The 27,748-nt window shown below is 46.3% G+C and overlaps 4 protein-coding genes across 7 annotated transcripts in view; 1 reads left to right on the top strand and 3 right to left on the bottom strand.

Annotated features, from left to right (window-relative positions):
- Positions 1 to 12: 12 nt before the first annotated feature.
- Positions 13 to 11,488, bottom strand: LOC117582197 (villin-like protein quail). 2 transcript variants are annotated; one of them, XM_034269805.1, is made up of 7 exons: positions 10,685 to 11,488; positions 2,920 to 3,129; positions 2,657 to 2,859; positions 1,682 to 2,594; positions 595 to 1,617; positions 337 to 537; positions 13 to 271 (listed from the first exon to the last, which is right to left on the bottom strand). In XM_034269805.1, the coding sequence occupies exons 1-7, from the start codon at positions 10,709 to 10,711 to the stop codon at positions 158 to 160; spliced, it is 2,691 nt and encodes an 896-aa protein (XP_034125696.1). In that variant the 5' UTR covers positions 10,712 to 11,488; the 3' UTR covers positions 13 to 157. The 2 variants fall into 2 exon arrangements, with proteins under 2 accessions (XP_034125696.1, XP_034125695.1); XM_034269804.1 differs by lacking the exon at positions 10,685 to 11,488 and adding an exon at positions 5,384 to 5,646.
- A 519-nt stretch (positions 11,489 to 12,007) lies between these two features.
- Positions 12,008 to 12,898, bottom strand: LOC117582202. Its single transcript, XM_034269810.1, has one exon. It carries the CDS (start codon positions 12,824 to 12,826, stop codon positions 12,065 to 12,067), a length of 762 nt encoding a protein of 253 aa, XP_034125701.1. The 5' UTR covers positions 12,827 to 12,898; the 3' UTR covers positions 12,008 to 12,064.
- A 458-nt stretch (positions 12,899 to 13,356) lies between these two features.
- On the bottom strand, positions 13,357 to 14,610 carry LOC117582200 (elongation factor Ts, mitochondrial). Its single transcript, XM_034269808.1, has 3 exons — positions 14,406 to 14,610; positions 14,065 to 14,313; positions 13,357 to 14,003 (listed from the first exon to the last, which is right to left on the bottom strand). The coding sequence occupies exons 1-3, from the start codon at positions 14,577 to 14,579 to the stop codon at positions 13,473 to 13,475; spliced, it is 954 nt and encodes a 317-aa protein (XP_034125699.1). The 5' UTR covers positions 14,580 to 14,610; the 3' UTR covers positions 13,357 to 13,472.
- A 123-nt stretch (positions 14,611 to 14,733) lies between these two features.
- The window catches only part of LOC117582194 (dynein heavy chain 7, axonemal), a 24,536-nt gene continuing 11,521 nt past the window's right edge, over positions 14,734 to 27,748 (top strand). For all 3 annotated transcript variants that reach the window (XM_034269799.1, XM_034269798.1, XM_034269800.1), the window contains exons 1-17: positions 14,734 to 14,860; positions 15,382 to 15,931; positions 15,986 to 16,210; positions 18,136 to 18,298; positions 18,367 to 18,600; positions 18,662 to 20,241; positions 20,314 to 20,436; positions 20,635 to 20,788; positions 20,864 to 22,159; positions 22,222 to 22,668; positions 22,732 to 22,845; positions 22,901 to 24,414; positions 24,474 to 25,263; positions 25,338 to 25,520; positions 25,596 to 25,942; positions 25,995 to 26,834; positions 26,892 to 27,257. In XM_034269799.1, coding sequence (XP_034125690.1) covers positions 15,390 to 15,931; positions 15,986 to 16,210; positions 18,136 to 18,298; positions 18,367 to 18,600; positions 18,662 to 20,241; positions 20,314 to 20,436; positions 20,635 to 20,788; positions 20,864 to 22,159; positions 22,222 to 22,668; positions 22,732 to 22,845; positions 22,901 to 24,414; positions 24,474 to 25,263; positions 25,338 to 25,520; positions 25,596 to 25,942; positions 25,995 to 26,834; positions 26,892 to 27,257 — 8,918 coding nt within the window. In that variant the 5' untranslated portion in view covers positions 14,734 to 14,860; positions 15,382 to 15,389. The remainder of the gene's footprint in view (positions 14,861 to 15,381; positions 15,932 to 15,985; positions 16,211 to 18,135; positions 18,299 to 18,366; positions 18,601 to 18,661; positions 20,242 to 20,313; positions 20,437 to 20,634; positions 20,789 to 20,863; positions 22,160 to 22,221; positions 22,669 to 22,731; positions 22,846 to 22,900; positions 24,415 to 24,473; positions 25,264 to 25,337; positions 25,521 to 25,595; positions 25,943 to 25,994; positions 26,835 to 26,891; positions 27,258 to 27,748) is intronic.

Here is a 27,748-nt window from a genome sequence, read left to right as displayed (position 1 = left end):
TCATATTTCTAGTTCTTGTGAAATTCAAAGAGTTTTCCTTCTTTATTATATCTACGTAAAGTGTGTATAGTATGTAACATAAATTTCTTCAAATATGTTTTACTAGTAATGGATTTTTATGTGGATTTTTATGTACAGTGCCCACTCGATGCACGGCTTAAAACAATCTGTACAGCTTTTTCAGCTCGGTCTTCTTCCACTTGGGAAGCTCATCGAAATCGTAAAAAGACATTTTGAAAACGGACACAAAATCATCATGAGTGAGGTGCACCTGCAGGAAGAAAAGGAATTTGTTTAATGGGAATGTCCCTTTTTATTTTGAGTACTGGAACAAACCTCTCGCTTCAGCGGATTGATCTCAGCCGGCAGCATATCCATCTCCTGAGTCAGCACTGGCAATGGGTACTTTTTATGCCCATCAAAATCTTTCTGTCTATCGTTTGAAATTAGCGGAGAGGTGCCATTGACTGCGGCAATATTACTAGGAGCTGCGTTGCTGCCCAGTTCCTTGCGCATTTGCTCGTAGGATAGGAAATCCTGCAACAATATCAGATTCGATTTCAAGGGTCATTGAGGTACATTCGAAGAGCTTACCTTTCCGTATTTATTCTGCCAGGATTCAAAGAAACCCTTAAACACATTTGGCTCCTGATACTGCCGCACCACGGCCAAGGCAGTGGCCGATCGACATCCGAATGGAGCATTCTGAACATAGCACTGGGCAATGGAGGTGTATTTTTCCTGCTGCTGTGCCTGGGCTCCCAGCCAGACATAGGTGAGGGTGCCAGTGTCCAGTATGTAGGTGCAATCCGCACTGAGATCCTGCTGATCAAAGCCAATGATCTCCTCGTAGCGCAAGGAGCTCTGCTGCCACCAGACCAGGAACAGCTGCACCGGTGGCCTCGGCTTTGACGGCACGCACGTGTTGAGATAGCAATTGTTGCTCAATGTGGGGGAGACACTGCCACCGTTGGAGCTGCCGTTGCACATGCTGCCGGCGCCACTGCTGCTGCTGGTGGTGCTGCTGCCGCACGAACTAGCATGGCCATTGATAACGAGAGACTGGTTGAAGTACATGGCCACCGATTGCCAGAACTCTTTGCTCTCCTTGCCCTCGAGAATGAGCGTGTACTCTCCCATGAGAGCACCCACCGACTTGGCCATTTCGCGGGCATCCCCAGTGCTGCTCTGGCCACACCAGACCCACACATGGCTCGTCTTGATCACGTAGCAATCTTTGGAAGTGATAGAGGACAGCGGGTGCTCCTCCACTGCCTTGGAATTGTAGCTGGCGTCTCCGTAGACCTTCAGCAGGAATGTCTCCAGCATCACGTTCGTCTTGAGGTCCCCGTTGTTGTTGTTGTTGCAGTACAGCATCTCGCTGCGCTGTCCCCGCATGATGATGAGCTTGCCGTCGAAGATCTGCAGAAAATGCGGTGGCTCATCGAACTCATAGAGTTGAACCAACATCCCAGGTTCCTTGAGCGCTTCAAATGCGACCATGGCAATGTTATTCGCTGTGGCAATGGACTCGGCCGAGGCCTCCGAGCCGTTCCACTGATAGATTATGCTCTTTATGCCCACCGATGCCAGATCTGCCGGCACAACAGTTGCGCACTACAGATGGAGTTAGTGCTTAGTTTCAAAGCTGATTTTGGGATGGAATGAAATGGATATTTACCTGCACACTGTACTTGACCACATAGCTGGCATTGGTGGTAAAGACCACTGTCTTTGAGGCAGGCAGCTCCTGCACCTGATCGCCCAACACTCGATATACCACTCGCTCTCCCCTGCCATCGTCCACCAGCTGTGTGTCCGCTGCCATCTTGGGTCGCTCGCACAGCGAATGGGCATCCAGTTTGCCGAACTTTGTGGACACTGGCTTGTGGCCGCGTGTGTTCTCCTGCCCCAAGTTCAACCAGTTGGAAAACAGACGCTTAAACTCGACCGGCTCATGGCCCTCTACGACGCGAACCACCAAAGTGTTGTCCGCATACTTCTTCTTCTTCACAAAGGCACGACCATTGCCCATGGCCGAGAGGGCTTCTGCCTGAGGTGCCTGGGCACCCACCCAGAGCCAAATGCTTTGGCCATAGTTATCCAATAGGTAGACGCCATGGGCATCGCTCAAATCATCCTTTGCCGGCAGGCCCACATCCAACTGATCCAGATGCAAGCGTCCACGAAGATTGCACTTGTAGATGCGAAATTTGTTGCTGCTAGAGTCTGCGTATTCGGTAACGAGCTGACTGGCCTGGCAGACCATTCGCTTCTGCAGCGGCAGCAGTGCGTTCCACAGCTCCTTCTGTGCTGCTGTCATGGCCTGCTCGTAGCCATCATCCACAATGACAATCGGACAACCGCTGTTCTGCTTCTGCACCCAGGTCAAGGCGCTGCGCCGCTCAATGTTCGAACTGGAACGTCCGATCCAGACGAATGTCGTGGTTTCTGTCTGCAGCACCATGATGTAGTCCGAGTTAAAGTGCGACCACTCAATGGTGTCCTGCTCTATGGAACGCAGCCATTTCCGGGAACGCAATTGATACAGGCGTGGCCTCTGTGGAGAGTTGATCAACGCGCCCGAAAGAATACTAAAAGAAATTTCTAGTTAGAGATCATTATGGCTTGAAATTTGTATCAAAGATAAACTTACTCGTATCCCTTCTTGAAATAGGACAAGAAACGCGGACTCTCGTGGTTCTGTGTCTCGCGGTAAATGGCCCCCACATTTCCCAGATACGAGTCCAGCTCCTGAATCTTGTGCATCACATTGGAGCGATTCTGTTCGCTGACATTTCTGCCCAACCAATAGTGTATATATCGTTCCAGCACCACATTGGGCTTCTGTTCGCGTGTCTAAAATGGGAATATCATATGAGTTATACCTGTGTATGTGGGATGTTTGGGTCTACCTACGATGGTCTCGTGATTGGCATAGTGCCCCACCAGATTGGCTGCATATATTATGTAGGCGCTGTTGTCATAGAAGGTTCCATACTGTGAACGGGCCACAGCCTCCAGGCGATCCTCATCAATTTTCCACAACGAAAAGGTAATTGCATTTTTAGCCACCCTACGAAAAGTGGCATCTACTTTTGGATCCGGTATGGTATTGGGGCGAACCTCCTGAAATTATTTTAGAGTGGAGTTTGTGTTAGTAAATGTAAGATTAAATAACTGGATAGAAGTTTTAGCTAGAAGAAAGTTTACTATCTGCAGATACAGATACGAATACTGAAAGAGTTCACACGAACCCACGGATAAATATAGCAAAGAGCGCTCATAGGAGACTCTCAAATTATTATTTTAAGATTATATATTAAGACGTGTTAGGTCACAAGACTCTTCTCACAGTTTCAATGCAGCTTCTATTCTTTCTTGCCTCAGTTTGAAGTTAAACCCCAAAACACGTAGCGAACGCAACTCGATTCTCTTCGATGCAAGCAGGTTTTGACTTGATGAAATTTCATCTGCAATTACCATTCCATATTTTTATCGCACAGCGCGCCAGGTGGACAATGCCTGGGATGACGCGACAATCGAACTGCATTTTCCATTAAAACACCTTTCAAATGGCCTCCAATTGTCACTGACATGAGACAATTTTCGAAAAAGACTCAAAACAGGCGCCAAGGATCTCCACACTACAAAAAGCTACACCAAGAGAAAAGAAAACTTGGCAAAAACCCACTTGGACTGGTCTTGGGGAAGTGCTCTGCATCTGGCATAGATTGTGTCCGATTGCCTCTACTTCTTCAAAAGCTGGTGGCCAAGTGATAGTGAAAACTGAACCACATTTGTGTGGTGCACGGCGGCCGGCATCTGTGGTGTGGTTTCAGGCCAGTTTTTGTTTCGAACATTAATTTTTTGTTGTTGTATTTATTTATGGAACGCAGTTAAGTGGAAAGTGGTTGAATGCTGGATGTTTTGGGGCGTCTGCATTTTCATCTCGATCTTGAATAACGGCTGGGGGTCATTAGGTGGCCGTTGACTAATTAATGCTTTGACTATGAACCACTACTCCATTTTAGGGGGGTACATCTCTAAGCCACAATCATTTGATTACAGCTCTCGTGTTCAGAGACCAAAAAAAAGTTCATGCTCCGCCTGTCAGTGAATTCTCCCCCCAGCAGAGCGACATTTCATGGAAATCACAATCATAATTGTTGCCTTTTGTTTGTGTTATACTCTTTGAGAGGATATTTGGATCTGGTTGCGGTTTTGAACTGTTGAATATATAGTTATGTGGCTAGCATCTCCTATTAATGCCTTTGGCCCACGCATCTTTTTTATTCGCTTCTCATAAATAAACAATGTATAAACTTTGAGGCATGGAAACATTTTAATTATTGTCTGCAAATGGGAAAATAACTTGGATGGATTGCTTTGGGTGGGGGCTGAGGCTGTGGCTGTGGCTGGGTTAACCAGGTTTTCCAAACGATCATCATTAAGATTGATCGATCTTCACTGTGTGTTGACAGCTAAACTACATTTGTCATGGCACCACAACCACAAAAACTGGTACAACGAAATCTCTTTCTTCAAGATACATATATGAAATTATAGTTATATTTTTTGTAGCTGTTGTTTTTTCAAAGGCATTGCCCCCAAAGAGATGGACTTTCACAGCCACCAATTAGCGACATCTACATCCAAAGCCAAAAGTTTGATTGATGCTCCGCTTCCAAGAAAAGTTCTCAACAGACAAAAGATTCGCATCTATCTCTGAAGTAAAGCTTAGTGGGAATAAATGTTCTCTTTAATTATGGAAAATTTTACATTTTAATTTTTATGTGTTAGCCATTAGTTGCTGAAATTAACCTCTTAAATAGTTAATTGTTTGTCCATAATGAAAGGAAAATCGCGGTAATAATTTACCTTAGGGAATATCTTCAAAAATGCTTAAATCTGATGATTTTAATTTTTACCTTTAGTTTTTAGAATTAGTGAAGGAATCATAAATGTGGACGATTATGAATGCGAAATATTTTTTTAAGGGAAATCGTACAATCGTACAACAAATTATAATCATAATTTCAAATGAATTCCTAAAAACCTACACCAAAATATAAAGATACAAGGGAAAACTCAATCAAAAATTGAATAATACAATTATTTGCCCATAAAATACAGATATCATCATTTAATTCGTGTGATCCAATCTATGCTATAGATCTCCCAAGATATGATCATCATAATCAGAAACCAAAATTATGGTAATGGCAAAACAAATAATTGTCAGCTCGTAATTAACAGCAGGAAAATTGAAAACTGGCTAAAGCAAACCCACAATGCAGGAATATGTAAAAGAGTAATTGAATAGAAAGAGAGAGAGGGAGAGACTAGACTGTTGTGTGCATAATGAAAAGCCTGTAATTACCGTTTCTTTTGCTGACAGCGATAGCTCCATTTTGGACAGACCGAAGACTCGGAGTAGAAGCTGGCAGATTGAAGCTGCTGCTCGGCGGCAAGCGGAGGCAGCCTTGAACTAGTTTCGGATTTTCCAAATTGATGGCAATTCCAATTGCCAGCAATCTTGGCAGAGAGCACAAAGTGAAATCCTTTTAAAAAGCGAATGTCGCGGCATACACATCGATCGATCGAAGGCGATCAATAGAAATTTCACAAAACAGCAGCACACAGCACAAAATTCTGAACACAAATTTATGTATTATTTTGTATTTGACTTTAAAAATTTAGAATCCATCAGATGTTGAAGCTAAATGACAGCAAAAGAAAATCCCATTCGATTCGATTTTCCTGAGCTTAGTCCGCTGGCCTTTGGCCGATCTGAGAGCGCACTCACACGCGTGGAGAGCCTTTTCCTCTGATCAAACGCGAACAAACCGTAGATGTAAGTAGATCTTTAAGATGCGGCTGCACGACTTGTTAGGCAGAAAGCCAAATGCAGACTGGTCGACGCAAAATGCGGCACTCCAAGTTTATGGCCGGGCCAGCAGCAGAGCTGCTGGAGCGACCGAACAGGTGGGAAGCGGCGACTGTGACTCAGAAATCGGCAGCGACTTCGGTACTGGGATATGAATGAAAATTATCAGTTATATTGTAGCCTCGGTAGCCTCTGTCTCTCTCTTGCTGGCCGAGAGTGAGAAATGAAGAAAAGCAGAAAGCGCAGAGCATTTTGTTGCGGTTTACTGTCGCCTGCCACCTCGGTTCGAGCCAAGTCTGGGGTTGGGTCTGGGCCAACGTTAAGCCAACGGAACTTGGAACTTGGCTGCGGGCAAAAGGCCACACGGAAGAGTTGGCAAAAGGGTCTAAGCAAATTCTTTGCTGGTATTTTGCTAATTCTTTCCATTAGCCATATGTGGACAGGCTACACTAGGCTCTTTGAGTCGGTTACTTGGGTTCTTTAAACGATTTTCAGCTTCTTTCAGTTGAGTGAACTCAAGTGGAGGATCTAAGGTTTATGAGTATTCGACTTAGGGTGAAATATGTAGATTTTGAAAGTGTAGATTGTGATCTACAATGTGCAAAACATGCACATGAATATTCAAACTTAAATGTGGAATCGTAATTATGGTGGCAGGTGCCTAATGTTAGATATTACCTTATTATCTAAATATTTATGGATATCCCATCACACACTGAGTATCCCTGGAAGAGAGAAGAGAGTGAAGTCCATCAGGACTCCCTACACCACAGAAACTAATATGGAATTTCCACGAGTTCGGGCCTTCAAAGAGTATCAAATCTTCTATTCCATCAATTCGCCTGCTTTATTTTGCCTAGTTGGAGTAGTCTTTTGCCACACACTCCCCCCTATCCACACTCTGATGTTGCATTGACATTCTCCACAGGCAATCAAGCACAAATAGAGAGAGAGAAGCGACAAACATCGATGCAGCAGACGGCCGTTCGTCGATTTGCATCACGCGGGTTTCCTTCTTCTGCCTTTTGTCAACTGGCCGCATCGCTTGACTGCCTTGAGTCTTCACTTTTATGATTTATGTACGGAGTGGCAGACAGGCAGATTGTGGCATTTGTGTGGCACAATCATTAACAGCCAACGGGCCTCAATTGGAGTCGAGTGAGGAAAGTAGTCAAATTATTTCGACCAACATTTACATACTGGCTTGTACTTGTGTGTGCATCTCTATGAAGGCCCCCGAAAATGTGAAATGTATGGTAATGGTTTTCCAAAGTGTGTTTTCCAAAGCGTGAACGACACTAATGGGCCCTCCTTACAGACACTGGAAGAACACTGTATCCGTATCTTGGGGCAACAGACAATGCAATGCCTTTCAAAAGCAAAAAAGTAAAACAATCCCAGGTAACTCTTTTTTTCTCTGCCATGAACCATGCGCCATGCTTCATGTTTTTCCAACTCAAAATCTCTGACAAGTTCAATCAACCGTTGAGGTTGAGGCGTGAACTGGAAAAAATGAAAGCAAATGTAAATGTAAATGTAAAATGCGGATTGTGGATTGCGAAATGTGGGATATGAAATGCAAAGAGCATTTTCTCGGACCGAAAATTGTGCGACTTTTAGCATGGATGAAAATGCAATTTTACAATTTATGATAATTACAGACGTCAACTTGCAAGACAAACGACGCCTCGTCCAAACAATTGACTTTTCCTTTTACCAAATAAAAGGCGAACACAAAAGGCGGACGCCTGAAACGGTTCGATTGTTTGCTTTGAGATCCCAAACCCATTAAGAGCATTTTGTGTATGTTTGCTTGTGGCACAACACACGCGACATTTACGTAAACTTTGAGACTAATAAAAAACACAAACAGCCAAACACAAAAGCAGGCACAATGCAACATTGACTTGTGGCATTTGCCACATCTGTAAGCGGCAAACTGCAAAATGCAACCGGGAAACGGGGCAGCAATGTACCGCTTCAGACTGCTTTATTTTTTATTTTTTTCAGTATTCCTTCCCCATCTGCTGGATGAATCCCCGCTAGCGGTGATTGTGCCGATTTGTTTCTGCCTCCTCATCTCTGCTGCGAGTCTCTGCTGCGCTTTTCTGTCTTTTCATTAGCCATGGAAGATCCAGCAGACTCTGGCTCTGAAGATGGCAAACTATGGCAAACATGCTGCTGCAGCTTCTTTTTTCAGTTGGTCTTCGTAGACTGGAAAACAGCAGCCCACATTAATTGCCAGCGATTCCAGACCACGAAGCCAGCTGACTCAACAAAAAATGGTGTTCTCCGTCATGGGAATGGGATGCTCTTTCATGGGGATTGGGGCGGTGATCGATTTGTAGGCAGATTTGTCTGCCAACGGATAATACATGTTAGTAATCGATCAACTAAATGGCTTTTTTAATCTGTTTACGGATACACATATTTATTATAAAACATGGGATACATCGCTGTAAGAGTTTCTCAAAAGCAAACGGAAGTATTCCTTACGAATATAGACATTTCGACACATTTCTGGCTATTCGCCTTTCCGAGCTAACTTTGCTATAAAGAGGGAAGGAAGTTCTCCTCCACAAGAATGTGAAATCTGCTCTCTACTATGGGCTGTTTTATCTAGAATATTCAATTTAAAGTGCATTAAATGGTCGCTGTTTTGAGGGAGACTATCGCCCATCTGGTGGCCTATTATGTGGCCACTGACAAAACACAGTGGTCGCCATGTCGAATGGTAAAAGCAAAACGGCAATATCAATAACACAAACACAAACAGGTGTTTTGGCTGGCGTTGCATTTGATTTGGCTTTAATAAATGGTTAATTAACGTTGATAAGATGGAACAAATGGTGATCAATAATAAAATTGGATTTCGAAAGGCGCAACCCGAATGGATTTTTATGCAAACATTTCACAAAACTGCCATTGCAAATGGTAGTTTTATTTGTAGTTTTTTTGTGTGTCTTTGATTTCCTTCCCTTGCCCTTCGTAATAACGATTTGGAATCTAGTGAAAACAACAGAGATGCGGTAGTCAGTCGCAGTCGACAGCTTCCCACGCCAGAGGCCATTGGCAAAGGTGTGGGTGAAGCCACGGAGTAACACGAAAAGTTCAAAATAATTTCTTCATTAAAAAAAAGAGAGACAATTGCAAAGACAAGGCTGGGACAACAATTGCGATGGAAGCTGAACAATTTTGGATGAACATTTTGGTAGCCATAAACAAACCCGGCAGCTGCACGAATAACTGTTATTTAACTGTTGGTTAACATGCAATTAACCTCGCGTTAAAACTAAAAACCAAAAATAAAAAAAACTAAAAGAAAAATGCAAATATGTATAGAGCCTGCCTCTCGGTTCGGGTTCAGCTGCTCTTGAGATGAGATAAGCCCCGAAATTTGGAGCCCGAACTATCCGTAAATGTGGTGCAATAACTTTCTAACCAGCCATAGACTAGGGGGCATTCATCTTAATTATCACACGATGAGGAAAAGCCACGAAAATAAAACAAAATGTTGCCTTAATGCTTGGAAATTCATTAGGCAGAGCCACCAAAAAACCACTCGTAACATAATCATAGTATTCCCCCCTGGATGGTCTGCAGCTTCTGAAACACTGTCCGTTGACCCATTTGCATTTGTTTGGTAAGTCCAAGATCGGACTCAGACAAACGATCTTCTTGGTGCTTCGAATTGGTGGAGAAAGAAGAAAGCTCGGATGGGTGGGGCAAGGGTTTGTTTGATGGGTTGCGTAGAAATTGTTCCCACCTTTATGGTTTGTTTTGGGCCTTTTCCTTTCTTAGTTCCCAGCATGGGATGGCGTTTGTTCATGCGGGGTTCTGTTGCCTCCCCTGGTCTTGTTTCTGACATTTAATCACCGGAAGCCATCTGCGAGCAGAGCATCTGCAGAGAGGCCCACTTAATTACAGAAAATCTCTTTTCGATTGTCTTATTTCATCTTCAGCTGGGCCACTGATTTAGATAAATCTATTTTCTATTCAAACTGATTCACATCCACAGACAGGCCATGGCTTCATTTCCTCTATTTTTGTTTGTATTTTGCCCAATTAGACACGTTTCATGTCTGTCGCTTCTCGTTCACAGGGTTCCACTATGATTGATTGTGGAGAATAATGTGTAACTCTACTATCTTTAGTGGCTCTGGCGCATTTGTTTGCCATTGCTGTTCTACTTTTCTCGCTATGGTAGTGAGTCGCGTATTCTAATTAATTGATTGGAGTTTCAAGGGCAAATGCTACGTATTTTATCGCGATGATGAGATGTCTTCATCAAAAAGTAATTGCACCACGATTGCAACACTCAGGTATCGAGCTAACATTATTAATTGTACACCAGTAGACCACGCCAGAAGAAGATGGAAAAGAGACCTAAAACACCAGAGTTAATCTATTTTTTTCCTTGTTTCTCTGCGCATATGCTTTCGTCAACTGTAAATAATGGTCCATATGTATTTTTGTATGAATAACAAACTGCACTTATTGGGGAACAAATCTTACTCCATGGTTATTTCTTACCATCAAACCCTAGTCAATCATCGTCAATCGTCTTTTGATTTGCCGACAAATGCCTCTTAATCTGGATACATTACCATACAAAAGTTAAGTAATTTACCATGTTGACATGCGACTTAACGTGCAATAAATGCATTCACACATTAATCTGCGCGCAAGCTCGTATGCAAATTGAAACATATACATACATACATACATATGTATGTACATAAGTGCTACTGTTCACACCAAACATTTAAATGCTGCCTGTTCCACACTTCTTACCTGCTTGACGAAATTAAACGGCGGCATTTTGTTGTCCAATTTGTTGCGGCTCCCGCGAAGCAAATCTCGGCTATGGGCAGCAACGCTAATGCAGCTGCAGTTTTATCGTAGTCTAGCAACTTGAAATCAAACAATTTTAATTGTTTCGCACTTAAACATTTGCTTCGTTTATTGCTGTCGCCTCCCTCTTTGCACTATTTGGCTGTTTTTGCTTATTTGCTTTCGCCACCTTCTCCTACTTGGCTTGTGTCGCCTCTTTCCTTATTTGCTTTGGTCACTTCTGGCAATTTACCGTTTCACCGCGAGATAGAGAGCGAATGAGAGACTGTGGAAAATTTTTTTTGTTTTGCACTATGCAATTACCGCCCGGCGTTTTGTTAATAACTTTTTGTGGCTTGCGAAAATGTGAAAAACTCAAAAACTATTTGCCGCACTTTCCAAACAAATTAACCCGAATTATGTACACATCCATGAAATTTGCAAAAGCGGAAGCAAAAGGCAGCGCAGCTGATCCCGCGCAGGAGTGAAGTGAAGCCAGAAGCCAGGTATTAGTAAAGTGCGTGCGATCCGGTCGCTACAGATCTGGCGTTAACCCGTGAAAAGTCGGCTTACGACTGAAGCTCCCGACATGAAAAACTTCAATTGAAGCGACGCGATCGCATGTCAAGCCAGCAGGCTGGGGCTACGTCGGGGCTGGCGTTAGTAAGTGGAGTGGCGGTGACCCTTTCCAGGTGCGGAAGTGGCCATGTGATGGGTATATTCGACAAGTGGGTCAAAGTGTCTTGTACTGAAAAGGTTCTGTTTTTTTTTTTTTGTAATATGTGCGTTTGGAAAGCGTTGAAAAAGCAATGAAAAGTAATCAACTATGAGGAATGCTATTGATGCGTAATCGAAATAATGACTATCGATAATTCGTCTTTATGGTCACATGGCACTACACTTATCTATCTGTACTGAATGACAGATATAACTCTAGGCAAATCGCTAAGCTCGCTGAAAGTAGTATCATACGACCATAGTGTTAGCACACACAAGAGCTTAATAAATGCCAAAGTTTAGCATGTACATAGAGTGGAATACCGTTTAATCCATAGTATAGATTTTACACCAAGGGTATCAATACTGCGACCCCAAAAGTTCCCCTCACCCCATTCATGATGGACAAGTTTTGTGCTTTGCGCTCCGCTGCTCGCTAGTGTCAAAATGCCGGCCACTGCGCTCCAGAGGCATTACCATACCCATACACAAACCAGACTCTTTTTCATGTACTGAGGGTTCCCAGAACTCCCCGCTTTTTGTTATTGTTTTATTATTCTTTTAGTATGGCACTAACTGAAAAGTGTCGTAAACCGAGCGGCGGTGAACCTGCACCGGATGACGTCACTCCTTGGGGGGAGTATTTGAAGTATCAAGCTCTTCGTGCTTTAGGATTTTTTGACCTGTCTTCACCACGTCACGGGCATTGGCTATTTCATGCAGCAAACGTTCCGAGGCGACTCGCATCCCCATGCTAGTGGGTTTTACTACAGTCTTTATCTTTTCCACAACGGACACAAGATTATCGAATGTGTCCACAATGGACCCTTTGGGTTCCACGTCGGCAGTGAGAATATTCTCCGGTTTCATCCCAAATTTGAGACCGGCTCCAGCATTATTTTGGCCCTGCGATTCGGACAACTTCTTCAGCTTGGCCTGCATGTATTTTGTGTAATCCAGTTTGGCCATCACCTCTTTGTACTCGGTGGCGTAGGCTAGGGCGGCAGCAGTCTGCTGTTGCGAGCGAGTGCCAGATCCGTCAGCAGGACCTAATGGGGATGGTCCAAATGCAGAACGATTGTTCGAGGTCGATGATCTGCGTCCGTGTGCAAAACCTCCTGCAGGAGCCGATGAGTTGGGTCTGTGTGATGATCCGGCAGTAGAGGACGATGCGGAAACGTTCAACGGAGTCGATGTGGCGCTGGGTCCGTATGCAGTGCCACTGCCAGACGAAACGCGTGTAATTTCAACGCGCGGCGGTTGCTCCTCCTCAGTTGACATCTTGAAGTCGTTTTCTTTGGCCTTTTGTTCTTCCTTCTTTCCACCAGGAGTCACCGTTGTCACTGTTATGTCGCTATACTTTGAGCGAAAGGATTCTAGGTCCATATTATATTTCGAATTTCGTAAAAATGTTATGTAATTTAATCCTTTATATTGAAATGTCGTACGCCGACTGAAAAAAGTGACAGTTCGGAAAAAAGCGTTGCACAGCTCAGATCTAAGTTGGCAATGACATAACCATTCGATAGATTGAAGTTGTTTGGAATCCGAATATTTTCAGCAATTGAAAGTATTCAGAGATTGATTTTAAGCTACATTTTATGATCTCTACACGTGACCTGACGGGCTCATTGAACTTGTGGTGGAGGGACAGAAGAGTATCTTAACCCAATACCTGTTTGTGCCTTTTCCCCCTTTTTGGCAGCTTTCTTTGGGCCAGCACCTGACGTGCCGGTAATTACCGGCAACAGAACAAAACACGTTCATAAACAGCTCATTCTACTGTCCATTCTCCCACTGCTACGGCCGCCGGTAGGCGCTCAAGCGTGCTTCCCGTGTTGCGCAGGCGCAGGCATTTCACTCGGTTACCCCAATTTTTTGCCATGACTCATGGTATTCAAAGTACACTCGGAGGGTTCGTGGTAGTTATTGTTCTTTTTCAACATGCTAATTTTGTCCAGAATTTCGGTATAACAATTTGGTTTGGTGTATAACAATGTTGCATGCTGCAGTCGTCTGGCTTTAGATATATTTAATTGCTACTCTGCTCTCGGGAGCGAATAATTTCGTCGAGATTGCCTCTGGTCGGCTCGCCGCACTCGTACCGATGATAGTCGACCACTGTGGTCTGGTTTTCTTTGAGAATTTCTCCGACAGTTCTGTCCGCGTCCAGCAGATACTCCTGATGGATAAGGCACGTCTCGTCATCTTTGTTCTCGACCGGCTTGTCTTTGCCGTATTCACCAATCTTCTTTGGCTTCAGCCCCACAATTTGTTGGCAAATGCTTTTTTGAAACTCATAGTCCGGGTACTTAATGTCGGAACGGAATGCCAGTATGGTACCATATTTGCCCACTTGTGTGGTGTCCTCAGTGGTGCCCACATTGGCGGGTGCCGGATGTGCATAGCCGCACAAATTAATGTCATGTTTGGCCTTGAAGCAGATGGCGCGCTTGATGGTAGCATTTTCGCCCACAGCGCCAATAAGTAGAGCCAAGTGATCGCCCAAATTGCGGCCCTCATCAGTGGGAAGATTCTTCAAAGCTTCTGATTGGTAGCCAAGCTGATAAAAGAGATGCACAAAATGTCAGAAAATAAAATAGGAGCTAAAGTGTTTAACTTACCTTCCAGAGATCTCCGTCAAATTCAATCTCTTCTGTGTATTGCAGGCAGATCCGTGCGACATGGTCCACGAAGCGCTTGAAGACATCATTGCGTGCCACGAAATCGGTCTCACAATTGAGCTCCACCATGGCGCCTAAATTGCCTCGTACGAGAACCCCGACAAGGCCCTGGGCCGTGGCACGATCTGCCATTTTTGTTGCCTTAGTCCAGCCGAGAGTCTGTGCCTGTGAATGCAGCCATTTCTCCGCCTGTTCCACAAAGAGAGAGAGAGAGAGAGAGAGGGAGTGAGTGAGATTATAATCTCTGTGAGAATAGTCAGCTGGATGGTTGGGTCACTCACCTCGTTGACATTGTTGTTATGCAACTCCAGGGCCTTCTTGCAGTTGGCGAATGTGTAGCCGGTCTTCTTGCGTAGGGCGGCCAGGGCACTCTTCTCCAGACCGGCGCCTGTTCCACTGGCATACACCATTCGTGTCGTGTGCAGCGCCCGCGTGCAGAACTTTTGTAGCAACATTGCAGGTTTTAATTTAATTTTTCTTTTACTTTTTTGTGTGGTGAGGTCCTAGGAGTATGGGGTGACTTGTTGCTCTGGGCCGGCCGATGCTATGGGCAACGCCGCTTGCTTGGTTTTCCAAATTTTCCGGAAATCAATTCAAAATAAACTAGAAACGTGTGGCATTTGCATTTGTTTTCAACACGTTCGTATGTTCGGATAAAAAATAAGCCGGAAAAAACGCGTTGCGGCGCGTACTAAATCAACGATTTTGTGTGCTGCAATATAACTAACTACGACTGGTAAGTCGGTGAATTCAAATAAATTTAAGTTTACTTCAAATTTAACTAATTTTCCGGCTTTTTTTTTGTTATTTAATCGGTACCAGTGTGACCGCAGAATTATCGATCAAATATACCGACAGACCCTCGAAAATATACCGAAATATACCCTTACATTTTCAAAATATACAAAATATACTGTGAATCCTAAATTATTTTCTTCGATTTTGATGTTCTATTTGATATTACTCGCTAGTTAAGAGTCTTGGCACTAAAACTATAATTTTATGAGATTGATAAATCAATACACCACAACATTAGCTTATTTTAAAGACCTTTTAACATAGTAACTACACAGTAACTCCTAAATTGTAGAATATTCGTACCGCTGTGGGTATTTTGTTGCAGCGGACTCCGCAACTATCGAAATCGATGTTACCCCTTGCCGGCGTTGCCACAAAAAAACTAGCCAAGTCTATAACCACCATCCTGACGAACCGGTTATAATTAAAATTTAAATTCAAATTTGATTCTATTTACAGACCGCAACATGCAGAACCGACAGAATCCCAATAGGGATATGAATATACCCAGCTCTACGTCCATTTGCGGCGCCCGCCGCATATGCGAAAAGTCCAAAATGCTCTACACCAGGCCAAAGCCGGACGTCCTGCAGAGCATCCTCCAGTCGAAGGCCAATCCCGAGTACAAATCGCGCCGTCTCTGGTACGAGCTGAATATGCCGGAGTGCACGAGTGGGCTACTGGATGGCAAAATGCTCTCCGATCTGCCCGAAAGCATACTCTGCCCCAAAAAACGTGTCCGTCGCAAGCGTGAGGAAAAGAAAGCGGAGGCCGAGCGGAAGGGCAAAGCCAACTACATGGCAATGCGGGTGGAGCGCGAGCACTTCCGCCGGAAACTGGTCGAGTTGATACTGCATATGGACGATGATCAGGAGGCGCAGCAGGTGGGCCAGTGCCAGATACCCTTTCCCGACAAGGACGAGAAGGAAACCCTTCGCTACTATTACTACATCAAGCATGGCATCGACACGATCCATGTGTCGCCGCTCAACCGAAAGATCCTCAAAAGGTGCGGGCATCCTCTCTCATAAATATTGCATTCTATTACCCAGTTTCTGTGTAGGATTACGGATTTGGTGCCGGCGTTTCTGAACAAATGGCAAACCGCACTGAATGAGAACATTGCCGAGGTGCGTGCGGATTATGTGTTTGCCATGAAGAAGGCCGTCGTGGATTATGTTTTGCGCCACACGGCACTCGATCGGCTGACTAAAGAGGGTACCACTGGCCATTTTGAGACTGCAGAGCGTCGTGAAGTGCGGCTACTGACAAATCATTGGCGTTTTCGGTGAGTTTTTGTTGGAAAAAGTGGGGGAAAAGTTACCTAACCATAAAAAACCAGTCAAGTTTGTGATTAATTCCGAACAAATACGATTTTCCACCATCGTATCATATGATTTACGATCGATAATCTCTTTTTTTAAAGCTTTTTATTTTCATTTCAAAAGTTTTTGCCAATGAATTGGGAAGCGAAAATTAACTTCGACCTTCCACAGCAAGTGCGGGATTCATTTTTTTAATTAAAATAAATTATAGCCATACGCAGACATTCGTACCTCTACCAGAGCATCAGCACCCGCATCAGCATCAAGGAAATTGTGCGCTCACAATGAGCCAACAACAACAGCAGCAAAAACAGCACAAAAAAAAAGTATAAATGAAAGAAAAAGTTACCGTAATTGAATGCCAGCGTTGGGGCTTCTCGTTTTTCACGGCGCCTCCCCGAAAAGAAGCGTGCAATTGACATGCAATTACAAAAACACAAACACTCGAGCACACCGGATACGGATTCCACCCACACATTCATACACACATATGTGGAATATATGCCGACGAATGCTGGCTGGGTTCATTGTGGATTAAAATCTCAATACGATTTTTATGAAATGAATTGCGGCCCTTTGAAAGCGCGAAATCTTATGAAAATAACTTCATCTCGATTTGCGGCAGCAGAGTGATGCGCTGGCAAAAGTTGCCCTTCATTCAGCTTGCTCTCTGGGAGTGAAAATAACGAAAGTCGAGCGACATTATTAAAAGCTTCTTGCAATGGGGAAAACGCGAGAAATCGCTTTGCGGCGTGCCAAAAACTTTTTAACCGCACTTTTTCAACTACAATGCCACGGAAATGGAAAAGGCAGCCACCCCACAGCACAGCGCACAGCATCTCAGGCCCAAGGAAATAACAAAAACAAAAACACACCAGAAAGATTCCCTAAAGTTCCATTGATCTGCGCTTACAATTGGCTATGCCGATTTGGGGACTCTATGATTAGTTTTTGAACTTAATAATTCAGTACTCTTAAAGCGCATCACCAGAATGCAGCTCTTACACATGCAAGGTCTCTTCGTTACAAACACCTTGTAAAATTCATCAATACCTCTCCAAAGGGTGCGGTATTCCAAACAAAAGCAAAAGCAGCGGCAACAGAAAGTTAAGTCCTCCTGTGTATTGGTTTGACATTTGATGAGCAACAGTAAGCTGTCTGAAAGTCGGGGGTGGGGAAGGGAGGGGCGCAAGACTGGAGAAGACGGAAGAAGCTGCTTGCTGCGAGTTTTTGGGCTGGGATTTGGTTGAGCAGGAGCGCACAAGGGGAAGAGACATAAATTGCAAAAAGGATATGCTTAAAAATGAATTGAACTTGTTTCTGACACTGAGTAGTAAGCCGCTTGGTGTGGTGCGGGGTGTGGGTGTGGTTGTAGGTGTGGCTGGGCGGTTATTTTGGGATACATCACCGCATTTTCAGTTTATAGTTGTGTAGGATAGCGATGAGCAAGTTTCGTGACACGCGGTGCCAAGAAGATCGATAGCATTTCACTGGCGCTACCCGCTCCTCTTCTTCTCCCATCACACTCAGCATGTGTTCCCACACGCACCCATCTCTAATTCGCACATGATACAAAGTTTGGTTAGGTTTTCGGTTTGTTTTGTGTTTTCTGAGCAGGGTCTTCTAAGTGGGTCGACGCCTGGCAAATTGGGAGACGCGGCGGCCTATCGATACAGAGAATCCCCACAGCCGTGTGAGGTTCGGTAATTTATGGCCCTTTGAGCATTCGGCATCATTAAGAATGCCTCTGGCGGCAGGATGGTTGCGGTTGCCTGCACTGCTTAATGGGCTGTGACGAGGTACCTCGAGTGAAAAGTTTTGGCGTAGACGCAGATAATTTGCATAGCATCCCACCCAACTAACGCTGCTATCCTCCTATCTCCTGCAGCTATGACGAGAATCGCAATCGATTGTTGAAAACGCTGTTCAGCATACACCGAAGCGTGGCCAGCATTTTGGAGCTATGGAGCATGAAATATATCAACAAGACATTGGTCGACATTCAGGAGCTTAGCAAGGCTGAGGGCCCGTACGCATTGTTCGGTTTTGTGGTAAGCTTACCGTAGGGATTACCCCAGCAATCTATGTACCTTCACATTGTATCCATTTCGCCTGGCAGTACCTGTGTGGGGCGCATATCGATAAAGTCAAGACTTTGCTGGATGAGACATGGTTTGGCGAGATACACTCGACGCTACTTAAGGCCAGCAAGCGCGGACAGTTGCCGGATATACGAAGAGTGACTCTGGTCAAGCGTTTCTTCAACTGTGTGGCGGCACTGATGACCCAGCAGCTGGAGGACATCTGCATCAGAAGTCTGAAGGCCTTTGCTGACTTTGTTTGCGATTTCGGGGTGAGTATTAAACGCAGTTCCTGGGATCCAGTAGATTAACGATGTGGCCTCCACTTGTCAGCATTTAAATCCTGGCTTTGAAATATCTGTGATTCTTAGCGATGAAGATACCATCAGCTTTAATCCTGGCTTTTCGAAGATCCAAAGCGAATTGCTGCGTGTCATCGATTCAATTGTGTTGAGTGTTACCATGATGCCGCGCATTGAGAGCAAGCTCTACACGGATCTGGTGATATCCAAGAAGATGTACCTCACACCCGCCGTGCCGGACAGTATTGTGCAGGATACAAAGAATCGAATTTGTTCGCTCTTGGAGGAACAGCGCATTGGGCCCGAGCTGCGACTGCAGGACTTTGACCAGTTTATTGATCTCATCAACGGCATCGATGCGGAGCGTGTGGCCAACTTTATGGATGGCGAGGCCACCTTCAATCAGTATTCAGAAATGGTCTACGAGTACAAGGAGAAGGAGGATCGCATTGCCAGGGAGGTGTGGAGCGTTATACGCATGGGCCTGTACGAGTTCCATCGCGAGAAGTTTATCCTGCATCTTGAGACACTGGCGAGACAGCTGCAGAACGAGCTGCTCGCCCGTATGGTCACCGATCAGCAGCAGAGAATCTCCCGATTGGGCAAGGAGTACGATGCCATAGCAAAGAAGGCCCTGACTGTGCCCAAAGACACCGCCGAGTTGATGGAACTGAAAGCCTATGTCGTCCATGCAGAGGAGAATCTTGTGCCCGAGATGGAGGCTCGTCTGAAGGTTAACATGGGAGAAATTCTGTGGCTAATGGATCATACGCTCTACTCGCCGCTGGAGATAAAAAACAACAGCAACTCCTTCCAGTGGTACCTGAAGCTGCCGTCCGTATTCGAACAGCATCGCGCCATCATAGCCGAGAAGATGATCGAGTACCAGGAGCTGCTGAAGAAGCGCATCGACCTGTTCCGACGCGAGCTGCAGAACTATTACGAGCAGGTGCAGGCCTACGACACATGGGGCGACATCAAACAGCTCCAGCGGTACAAGAAGAGGGCGAACCTATTGGATCAGCGGCTGATTCAGGCCATGGAGACCATCGATCAGATCAACGAGGAGGAAACCTCATATGGCTGGGATCTTTCGCAGTATCCGATGCGCAAGAAGGCCCACGATCAATTGAAGCCCTACAAGAACCTCTTTGATGCCGGCCAAGACTTTATGGACAAGTATGACCTGTGGATGCTCTCTCAAGTGGGTTCCTTCGATCCCGACGAGATCGACACCGATGTGTCCAACTTCCATCGCATCATCCAGAAGCTGGAGAAACAAATGGGAGAACATCCAACCACAATGCAATTGATACTCGATGTTAAGGAGCAGATTGAGGCCTTCCGTGAGCACATGCCAATCATCAATACGTTGGGCAATCCGGGCATGAAGGGTCGCCATTGGGAGCAAGTGTCCGAGATTATTGGCTTCCCCATTAAGGTATCGCCGGAGCTGACGCTCGAGAAGATTATCGAGTACCAGCTGGATGAGTATGTGCCCAAGTTCGAGGCCATTTCTGAGAGTGCCACCAAGGAGAACAATCTGGAGAAGGCCATGTCCAAGATGGCCAACGAATGGGAGGGCGTTGAGTTTACCATATCTCCGTACAGGTAACCACAGTTCGGGGAGGGGAAGAGTCAGGTGCTATGTTCATGTTACTGTAATTGAAATGTCTCCCACAGGGACTCTGGAACCTTTAAGCTGTCCTCCGTGGATGACATACAAATACTGCTGGACGATCAAATCATCAAGACGCAAACGATGAAGAGTTCACCCTACATCAAGCCATTTGAGGCAGAGATATTGTAAGTATATCTCCGCAACTCCTTAAGGACTAGAAACAGTTACTAATTGCTTAGTTAATATTCTAACCACTGGGAGTTGTAGAGTGCAATCAGAGTGTCGCCCTGGCCTGCCGATACTTATGCTCCATCTATTTATTGAACTGTCAATGCCAGAGGCACACAAGTCACACATGCTAACCATTGTTGTCCTTTTTGCAGGAAGTGGGAGGCCAAACTCATGCTACTGCAGGAGATCCTGGACGAATGGCTGCGGGTGCAGGCAACTTGGATGTACCTGGAGCCCATATTCAGCAGTCCGGACATTCAGCAACAGATGCCCGAGGAGGGGCGGCGCTTCAGTGCCGTCGATAAGGTGAGTGTGTGCCTTCGTGCCCCATCCCTTGCGAGATTTTGGCATCCCATTGCTTCTCTTTGTGGTTTTGTGTAGATATGGAAAGAGCTGATGAAGCAGGTGGCCTCGGATCCACGTGTCATGACCGTTGTACAAATCGACAAGATGAATGACAAGCTGAAGAAGGCATACAGCTTGCTGGAGATTATCCAAAAGGGTCTGAATGCCTATTTGGAAAAGAAGCGCCTGTACTTCCCACGTTTCTTCTTCCTGTCCAACGACGAGCTGCTGGAAATACTTTCCGAGACGAAGGACCCAACGCGCGTCCAGCCTCATCTGAAGAAGTGCTTCGAGGGCATTGCCACGCTGAACTTCACCGAGGAATTGGATGTGACAGCCATGCGCTCCTCAGAGCGTGAGGAGGTCGTCCTGGTGGATGTCATCTCAACGTCTAAGGCTCGCGGACAGGTTGAGAAGTGGCTGCTGGAGCTGGAGATTGATATGAAGAAGAGCATACACCACAAGATGTCAGAGGCCTTCTACAGCTATCTGAAGATTGTGCGCAATGTGTGGGTGCTCACCTGGCCGGGTCAGTGTGTGCAGTCCATATCGCTGACCTACTGGACGCTGGAGATCACCGAGTGCTTCGAGAGTGATGACCCCAAGGGCAACCTGGCCAAATATCTGCAAAAATGCATTCAGCAAATCAACAAAATCGTTGATTTGGTTCGTGGCGATCTAAACACACAGAATCGCATCACACTGGGCGCCCTTGTGGTGCTGGATGTGCATGCTCGGGATGTCCTAGCAGACATTGTGGACAAGGAGGTGGAGGATCTACAGGACTTCCAGTGGCTGTGCCAGCTGCGTTACTACTGGGAGGACAATAACTTGGATACGCGCATGATAAACTGCTCGCTGCCATACGGCTATGAGTATTTGGGCAACACCACACGACTCGTGGTTACCCCACTGACTGATCGTTGCTATCGCACGCTGTTTGCTGCCTTGAATCTCCACTTGGGTGGTGCACCCGAAGGTCCTGCGGGCACTGGCAAAACGGAAACCACCAAGGATTTGGCCAAGGCTGTGGCAAAGCAGTGTGTGGTCTTCAACTGCTCCGACGGGCTGGATTATCTGGCTCTGGGCAAGTTCTTCAAGGGTCTGGCCTCTTGTGGCGCCTGGTCCTGCTTCGACGAATTCAATCGTATAGATCTCGAGGTGTTGTCCGTGGTGGCCCAGCAGATTATGACCATCCAGCGGGGCATCAACTCGGGCAGTCCCACGTTGGTGTTTGAGGGCACAACCCTCACACTGGATCCCACTTGCGCCGTGTTCATTACAATGAATCCTGGCTATGCTGGTCGCTCGGAGTTGCCTGATAATCTAAAGGTAAAGTTTTGATTGGAAATTGGATTTCCTTTGTTTTAAATTAATTTCTTTCCCTTTTTTAGGCCCTCTTCCGTTCTGTGGCCATGATGGTCCCAGATTATGCTCTCATCTCTGAGATAGAACTGTACTCCTATGGCTTCCTCACGGCCAAGCCACTGTCCGTGAAGATTGTGGCCACCTATCGTCTGTGCTCCGAGCAGCTAAGTACTCAATGTCACTACGATTATGGCATGCGGGCTGTCAAGTCTGTGCTGAAGGCAGCGGGCGCTTTGAAGCTGCGTTATCGCAATGAGAACGAGGACATACTCGTTCTACGCTCCATCAAGGATGTCAACTTGCCCAAGTTCCTCAATCAGGACATTCCACTGTTTCAGGGCATCACATCGGATTTGTTCCCGGGCGTAACGTTGCCGGAAGCCGATTATGTCGTCTTTAATGAGTGCACCATGTTGGCATGCGAAAAGCTGAACAAACAGTGCACACCATTTGTGCTGGAGAAGGTCCAACAGGTGGGTAATTGATAACGAAATTCCGATTATTATATTCTTATATTTTTCTCACTCCTTTGACAGCTCTATGAAATGATTGTGGTGCGGCATGGACTTATGCTGGTGGGTTATCCATTTGGTGGCAAGTCGACAACATATCGCGTCCTCGCAGAGGCTCTGGAGTGCATGGAGAAAAGGGTAGGTGCAACAAAATTGTAGATGCTGCAATCACTTACTCCCCCAAACCTTCTAGGATGGTTCCGAAAACAAAGCCATTTACACAATCATCAATCCGAAGGCCATTACCATGGGTCAGCTTTATGGACAATTCGATGCAGTCTCCCACGAGTGGAGCGATGGCATTCTGGCCGTCAATTATCGCATATTCGCCGTGTCCGATAGTCCCGATAGGAAGTGGCTGATCTTCGATGGGCCCGTGGATGCCATTTGGATCGAGAACATGAACACTGTGCTCGATGACAACAAGAAGCTGTGCCTGATGTCCGGCGAGATTATTCAACTGTCAAATACCACAAATCTGATTTTCGAGCCCATGGACTTGGAGGTGGCCTCGCCTGCTACAGTGTCGCGTTGTGGCATGATCTACCTGGAGCCCAGCTCCTTGGGTTGGGAGCCATTGGTGGCTTCGTGGAAGAACACCTTGCCCCCTGCCTTTCACAAGGTAAGCAAGCAGTTGATCTCCTCCATGATCTCGCGCTTCTGTCCGCTCCTGCTGTTCATTGTGCGAAAGAGTCTGAGGGAGATTGCACCCACATCGGATGCCAATCTGATGGTTAGCCTCATGAACTTCTTCGAGTGCTACATCGATGACTTCAAGGACGAAAAGTATGTGGCCAGCATATCGGACTTGGATTTCCGAGCCCAAGTCGAGGGGACTTTCCTATTCTCAGCCGTTTGGTCGCTCGGCGGATCACTGGATGCCACTAGCCGGGATAAGTTCAACATTGTCTTTCGAGCTCTGATGGAGAAGACATTCCCGGAGAACCTGTACGAAATTTATGGCGTCACACCTGATCTGTATGTGGATGTGCTGTCGAAGCCTTTTATATTCCCCATACCAAAGCAGGGATCAGTCTTCGATTATCGGTTTATAAAAGAGGGAAAGGGCAAGTGGAAGCCCTGGCAGGATGACGTGAACTCAGCTGCGCCCATACCCCGTGACATACCCGTCAATCAGATCATAATTCAAACCAACGAAAGCGTTCGTATTGGAGCCATTCTCGATCTGCTAGTGCGTCACGCCAAGCCCCTGATGCTGGTGGGACCCACGGGAACGGGCAAGAGTGTCTATGTGATTGATTACATGCTGAAGCGAATGGACTTAAATACCTACAAGCCGCTGCTGATTAGCTTCTCAGCGCAGACCTCGGCCAATCAGACGCAGGACATTATAATGTCCAAGCTGGATAAGCGGCGCAAGGGTGTATTCGGTCCACCACTGAATAAGCGTTTCGTGATCTTCGTGGATGATGTGTCCATGCCGCTCAAAGAGAACTACGGCGCCCAGCCACCCATCGAGTTGCTACGCATGATGCTCGATCACATGATGTGGTACGATCGAAAGAACATTGTGCCCATGAAGCTGATAGATTTGCAAATGATTACGGCCATGGGACCGCCTTCGACGGGCAATACAGTGACACAACGCTTCCAGCGATTCTTCAATGTGGTTGCCATCGATGACTTTAACAACGAGATTATGACAACTATCTTTAGCAAGATTGTGCTGTGGCATTTGGATACGAGGTGAGCATACAAATGACATTCCATTGCGAGGGATTCTAACTGTTCCTTTCTATATTTAGGGGCTTTTCCAAAGAGTTTGATCCCTGCATAGATGAGATTGTGAGTGCCACGCTGACCATTTACAATGATGCCAAGTTGAATCTGCTGCCCACGCCGGCCAAGTCGCATTATCTGTTCAACCTGCGAGATTTCTCAAGGGTCATACAGGGCGTGCTGCTGTCGGTGCCGGAGGCCACGGAGGACATGAATTCGATGCGTCGTCTGTGGGTGCACGAGGTATTGCGTGTCTATGGGGATCGGCTGGTGGAGGATGCCGATCGTAGCTGGTTGTTTGAGAACGTTTGCCTCACTGTGAAGGATGCGTTCAATATCGGTGCCTCGAAGCTGTTTGGGCGGCTGGTGGGCAAGGGCAAGCAGGGTCTGGAGGAGTCCGATTTCCGTCAGCTCATTTACTGTGACTTCACCAATCCGAAGGCGGACACCAAGAACTATGTTGAGGTGCAGGATCTGGAGGAGTTGCGCAATGTGGTGGAGGCCTATCTGGTGGAGTACAACAACATGTCGAAGAAACCCATGAATCTGGTGCTTTTCCGCTTTGCCATCGAGCATTTATCGCGCATATGCCGCATCATAAAGCAGCCACGTAGTCATGCTCTGCTCATTGGGGTCGGCGGCTCCGGACGCCAGAGCTTGACTCGTCTGGCTTCGCATATATGCGACTATGAGCTATTTCAAGTGGAAATAACTCGATTGTATGGTCCCTATGAGTATCACGAGGATATCAAGACAATCTTACGCAAAATTGGGGCATCCGAGATGCACGGCGTCTTTCTCTTTACGGACGTACAGGTGGGATACAGTTGGCTATTGGACTGCTACCTCCTTGGGGCATGGTTTCTCTAACCCCCTTAGACTCTTTATAGATTAAGGATGAATCGTTCCTGGAGGACATTAACAATCTGCTTAACTCGGGCGAGGTGCCCAATCTCTTTACCAACGAAGAGAAGGTCGAGGTGGTGGAGAAGATGGCGCAGATCGACAAGCAACGCGATAAGGCTGTCCAAACTGATGGCAGTCCCGTGGCTCTATTCAATTTCTTTGTTACGGTGGGATCACATCACAAACTATAACCAAATCTTTCACTTTCTTGTGTAATTTTCTAAACTAAATTTCCTTTCTAGACTTGTAAAGATCAGCTGCACATTGTGCTGGCCATGTCTCCCATTGGCGATGCGCTGCGCAATCGTATTCGTAAGTTTCCTTCGATTGTCAATTGCTGTACCATCGATTGGTTCCAATCCTGGCCGGAGGATGCCCTGCTGGCTGTCTCAACGCGCTTCCTCTCCACCGAAGACCTGACTGCCCTGGAGCGTAGCACCGCCATTGACATGTGCATGGAGTTCCACACTTCCACGCAGAAACTGTCCGAGAAATTCTTCTCTAGATTGCACAGATACAACTACGTGACACCCACCTCATATTTGGAGCTGATTCAAACATTCAAATCTCTGCTTAGTCAGAAGAGAAAGTGAGTGGCACTCCTCTGAATCCTTGAGTGAAATTTATCTTCTCGTTTTTAGCAACATTACAACCAATCGCAATCGCTACTTGACGGGCATCTCGCAACTGGACATTGCCGCCCAGCAAGTGGGCGTCATGCAGGAGCAACTGCAGGCGCTCGAGCCCAAATTGAAAGAAGCCTCTGAAATCGTGGCCGAGCAGGTGGCCAAAGTGACGGCAGACAGTAATATTGCAGCCGAACAGAGGGAGATTGTCAAGCAGGACGAGCAGGCGGCCAAGGAGCAGGCGACTGTGGCTCAATCGATTAAGGACGAGTGCGATGCCAAATTGGGTGAAGCCTTGCCCATTTTGAATTCTGCTCTGGCCGCCCTGAATACCCTAACAACGGCGGACATTGCTGTGGTCAAGACAATGAAGAGTCCGCCCATTGGTGTACGAATTGTCATGGAGGCCGTTTGTATTCTCAAGGATGTTAAACCGGACAAAGTGCCCAATCCGAGTGGCGTGGGCACTGTCGAGGATTACTGGGGCCCCTCCAAGCGAGTGCTCAGCGACATGAAATTCCTGGACAGTCTGCTCAACTTTGACAAAGATAATATACCGCACGAGGTAATGAAGAAGCTGGCCCAGCGCATACTCAACAATGAGGCATTCGATCCGGATAAGATTAAGATGGCTTCGACAGCCTGCGAGGGTCTGTGTCGCTGGGTCATTGCCCTGTCCAAGTACGATGTGGTGGCCAAGATTGTGGCGCCCAAGAAGATTGCTCTGGCCGAAGCGGAAGCCACCTACGATGCGGCCATGAAAACGCTCAACGAAAAGTTGGCACAATTGGCCAGAGTGGAGGCCAATCTGGCGGCCATTCAGAAGATTCTCGACGAGCAGCTTAGGCAATATGGGTTAGTAGTGGAAGCTAAGTCTATCTTTACCATTTATATTTTTTTTTACCTTTCCAGCGTTCTGTTGGCCGAGCATGAGGCTTGCACCAAGAAGCTGCAGCGCGCCCAGGAGCTCATCTCTGGCTTGGGTGGCGAACGCACTCGTTGGTCGGAGACGGCCAAGATGCTGCAGGGCAGCTTCAAGAGCGTCACCGGCGATGTGCTGATCTCCTCTGGCGTGGTGGCCTACCTAGGACCCTTTACCATCGACTTTAGGGTCAAACAAATCAAGAAATGGGTCGTCAAGTGCATCAATTATGGCGTTGTCTGTTCTCCCGATTTCCAGCTAGCCGTTGTCCTAGGTGAACCCGTGGAGATACGTTTCTGGAATATTTGTGGCCTGCCCACGGATGCATTCTCCGTTGAAAGTGCCATTATGATGAAGTGAGTATTATTTTTAAATTTTTGGAGGGGATTAATGATAATCTCTACATGAAAACTTGTATAATTCGTATGAAACGCTACTAGGAACTCTGCGCTTCAGCAATTTCTTTGTGTCTTTAGGAAATCCCTTCAAACACTGTCCGATTTTCGATCGTATTTTCTTCAAGTGTAAGAGAAGATTGTCTTCTAGTAGACGTTTCGATTTACTACCTCAAAGTTATGACAACATCTGGCATCTAATCCTAATCCCTCCCCTCTCTTCGCATCAATTAAACAACCTGACACGGTAATTATGGGGTCTTGCTCGTCCGCGTGCTTCATTCCTTTTGTGCCGATGCCTGTCAGCGGCACGAAGCTGGAGTTTTTGTTTTGCCTCTTTTCTAATTACAAAACATAAAACGTTAGAATTCACGCATATTAGGAAAATTAAAGATACGCCTCGTGCAGGCGTCGCGATAGTGAGTGTGAGAACAGCACCGGATGCTGCACGG

Source organism: Drosophila guanche, unplaced genomic scaffold, assembly GCF_900245975.1.
Source record: "Drosophila guanche unplaced genomic scaffold, DGUA_6, whole genome shotgun sequence".
In the NCBI taxonomy this organism is placed as follows: domain Eukaryota; kingdom Metazoa; phylum Arthropoda; class Insecta; order Diptera; family Drosophilidae; genus Drosophila; species Drosophila guanche.
The sequence above is the reverse complement of the archived record's forward strand: the minus strand, read 5'-3'. Positions and strand labels throughout refer to the sequence as shown.

What these genes read in the sequence shown, in the direction of transcription:
- LOC117582197 (XM_034269804.1), bottom strand. Translation starts at nt 5,413, where the DNA reads ATGGAGCTATCGCTGTCAGCAAAAGAAACG. An exon ending in ATGCCAATCACGAGACCATC is followed by an intron (nt 2,860 to 2,919) that starts GTAGGTAGACCC and finishes TTCCCATTTTAG; the next exon opens with ACACGCGAACAGAAGCCCAA. An exon ending in TCAATCCGCTGAAGCGAGAG is followed by an intron (nt 272 to 336) that starts GTTTGTTCCAGT and finishes TTCTTCCTGCAG; the next exon opens with GTGCACCTCACTCATGATGA.
- LOC117582202 (XM_034269810.1), bottom strand. Translation starts at nt 12,826, where the DNA reads ATGGACCTAGAATCCTTTCGCTCAAAGTATAGCGACATAACAGTGACA.
- LOC117582200 (XM_034269808.1), bottom strand. Translation starts at nt 14,579, where the DNA reads ATGTTGCTACAAAAGTTCTGCACGCGGGCGCTGCACACGACACGAATG. An exon ending in ATAACAACAATGTCAACGAG is followed by an intron (nt 14,314 to 14,405) that starts GTGAGTGACCCA and finishes TTTGTGGAACAG; the next exon opens with GCGGAGAAATGGCTGCATTC. An exon ending in TTGACGGAGATCTCTGGAAG is followed by an intron (nt 14,004 to 14,064) that starts GTAAGTTAAACA and finishes CTCTTTTATCAG; the next exon opens with CTTGGCTACCAATCAGAAGC.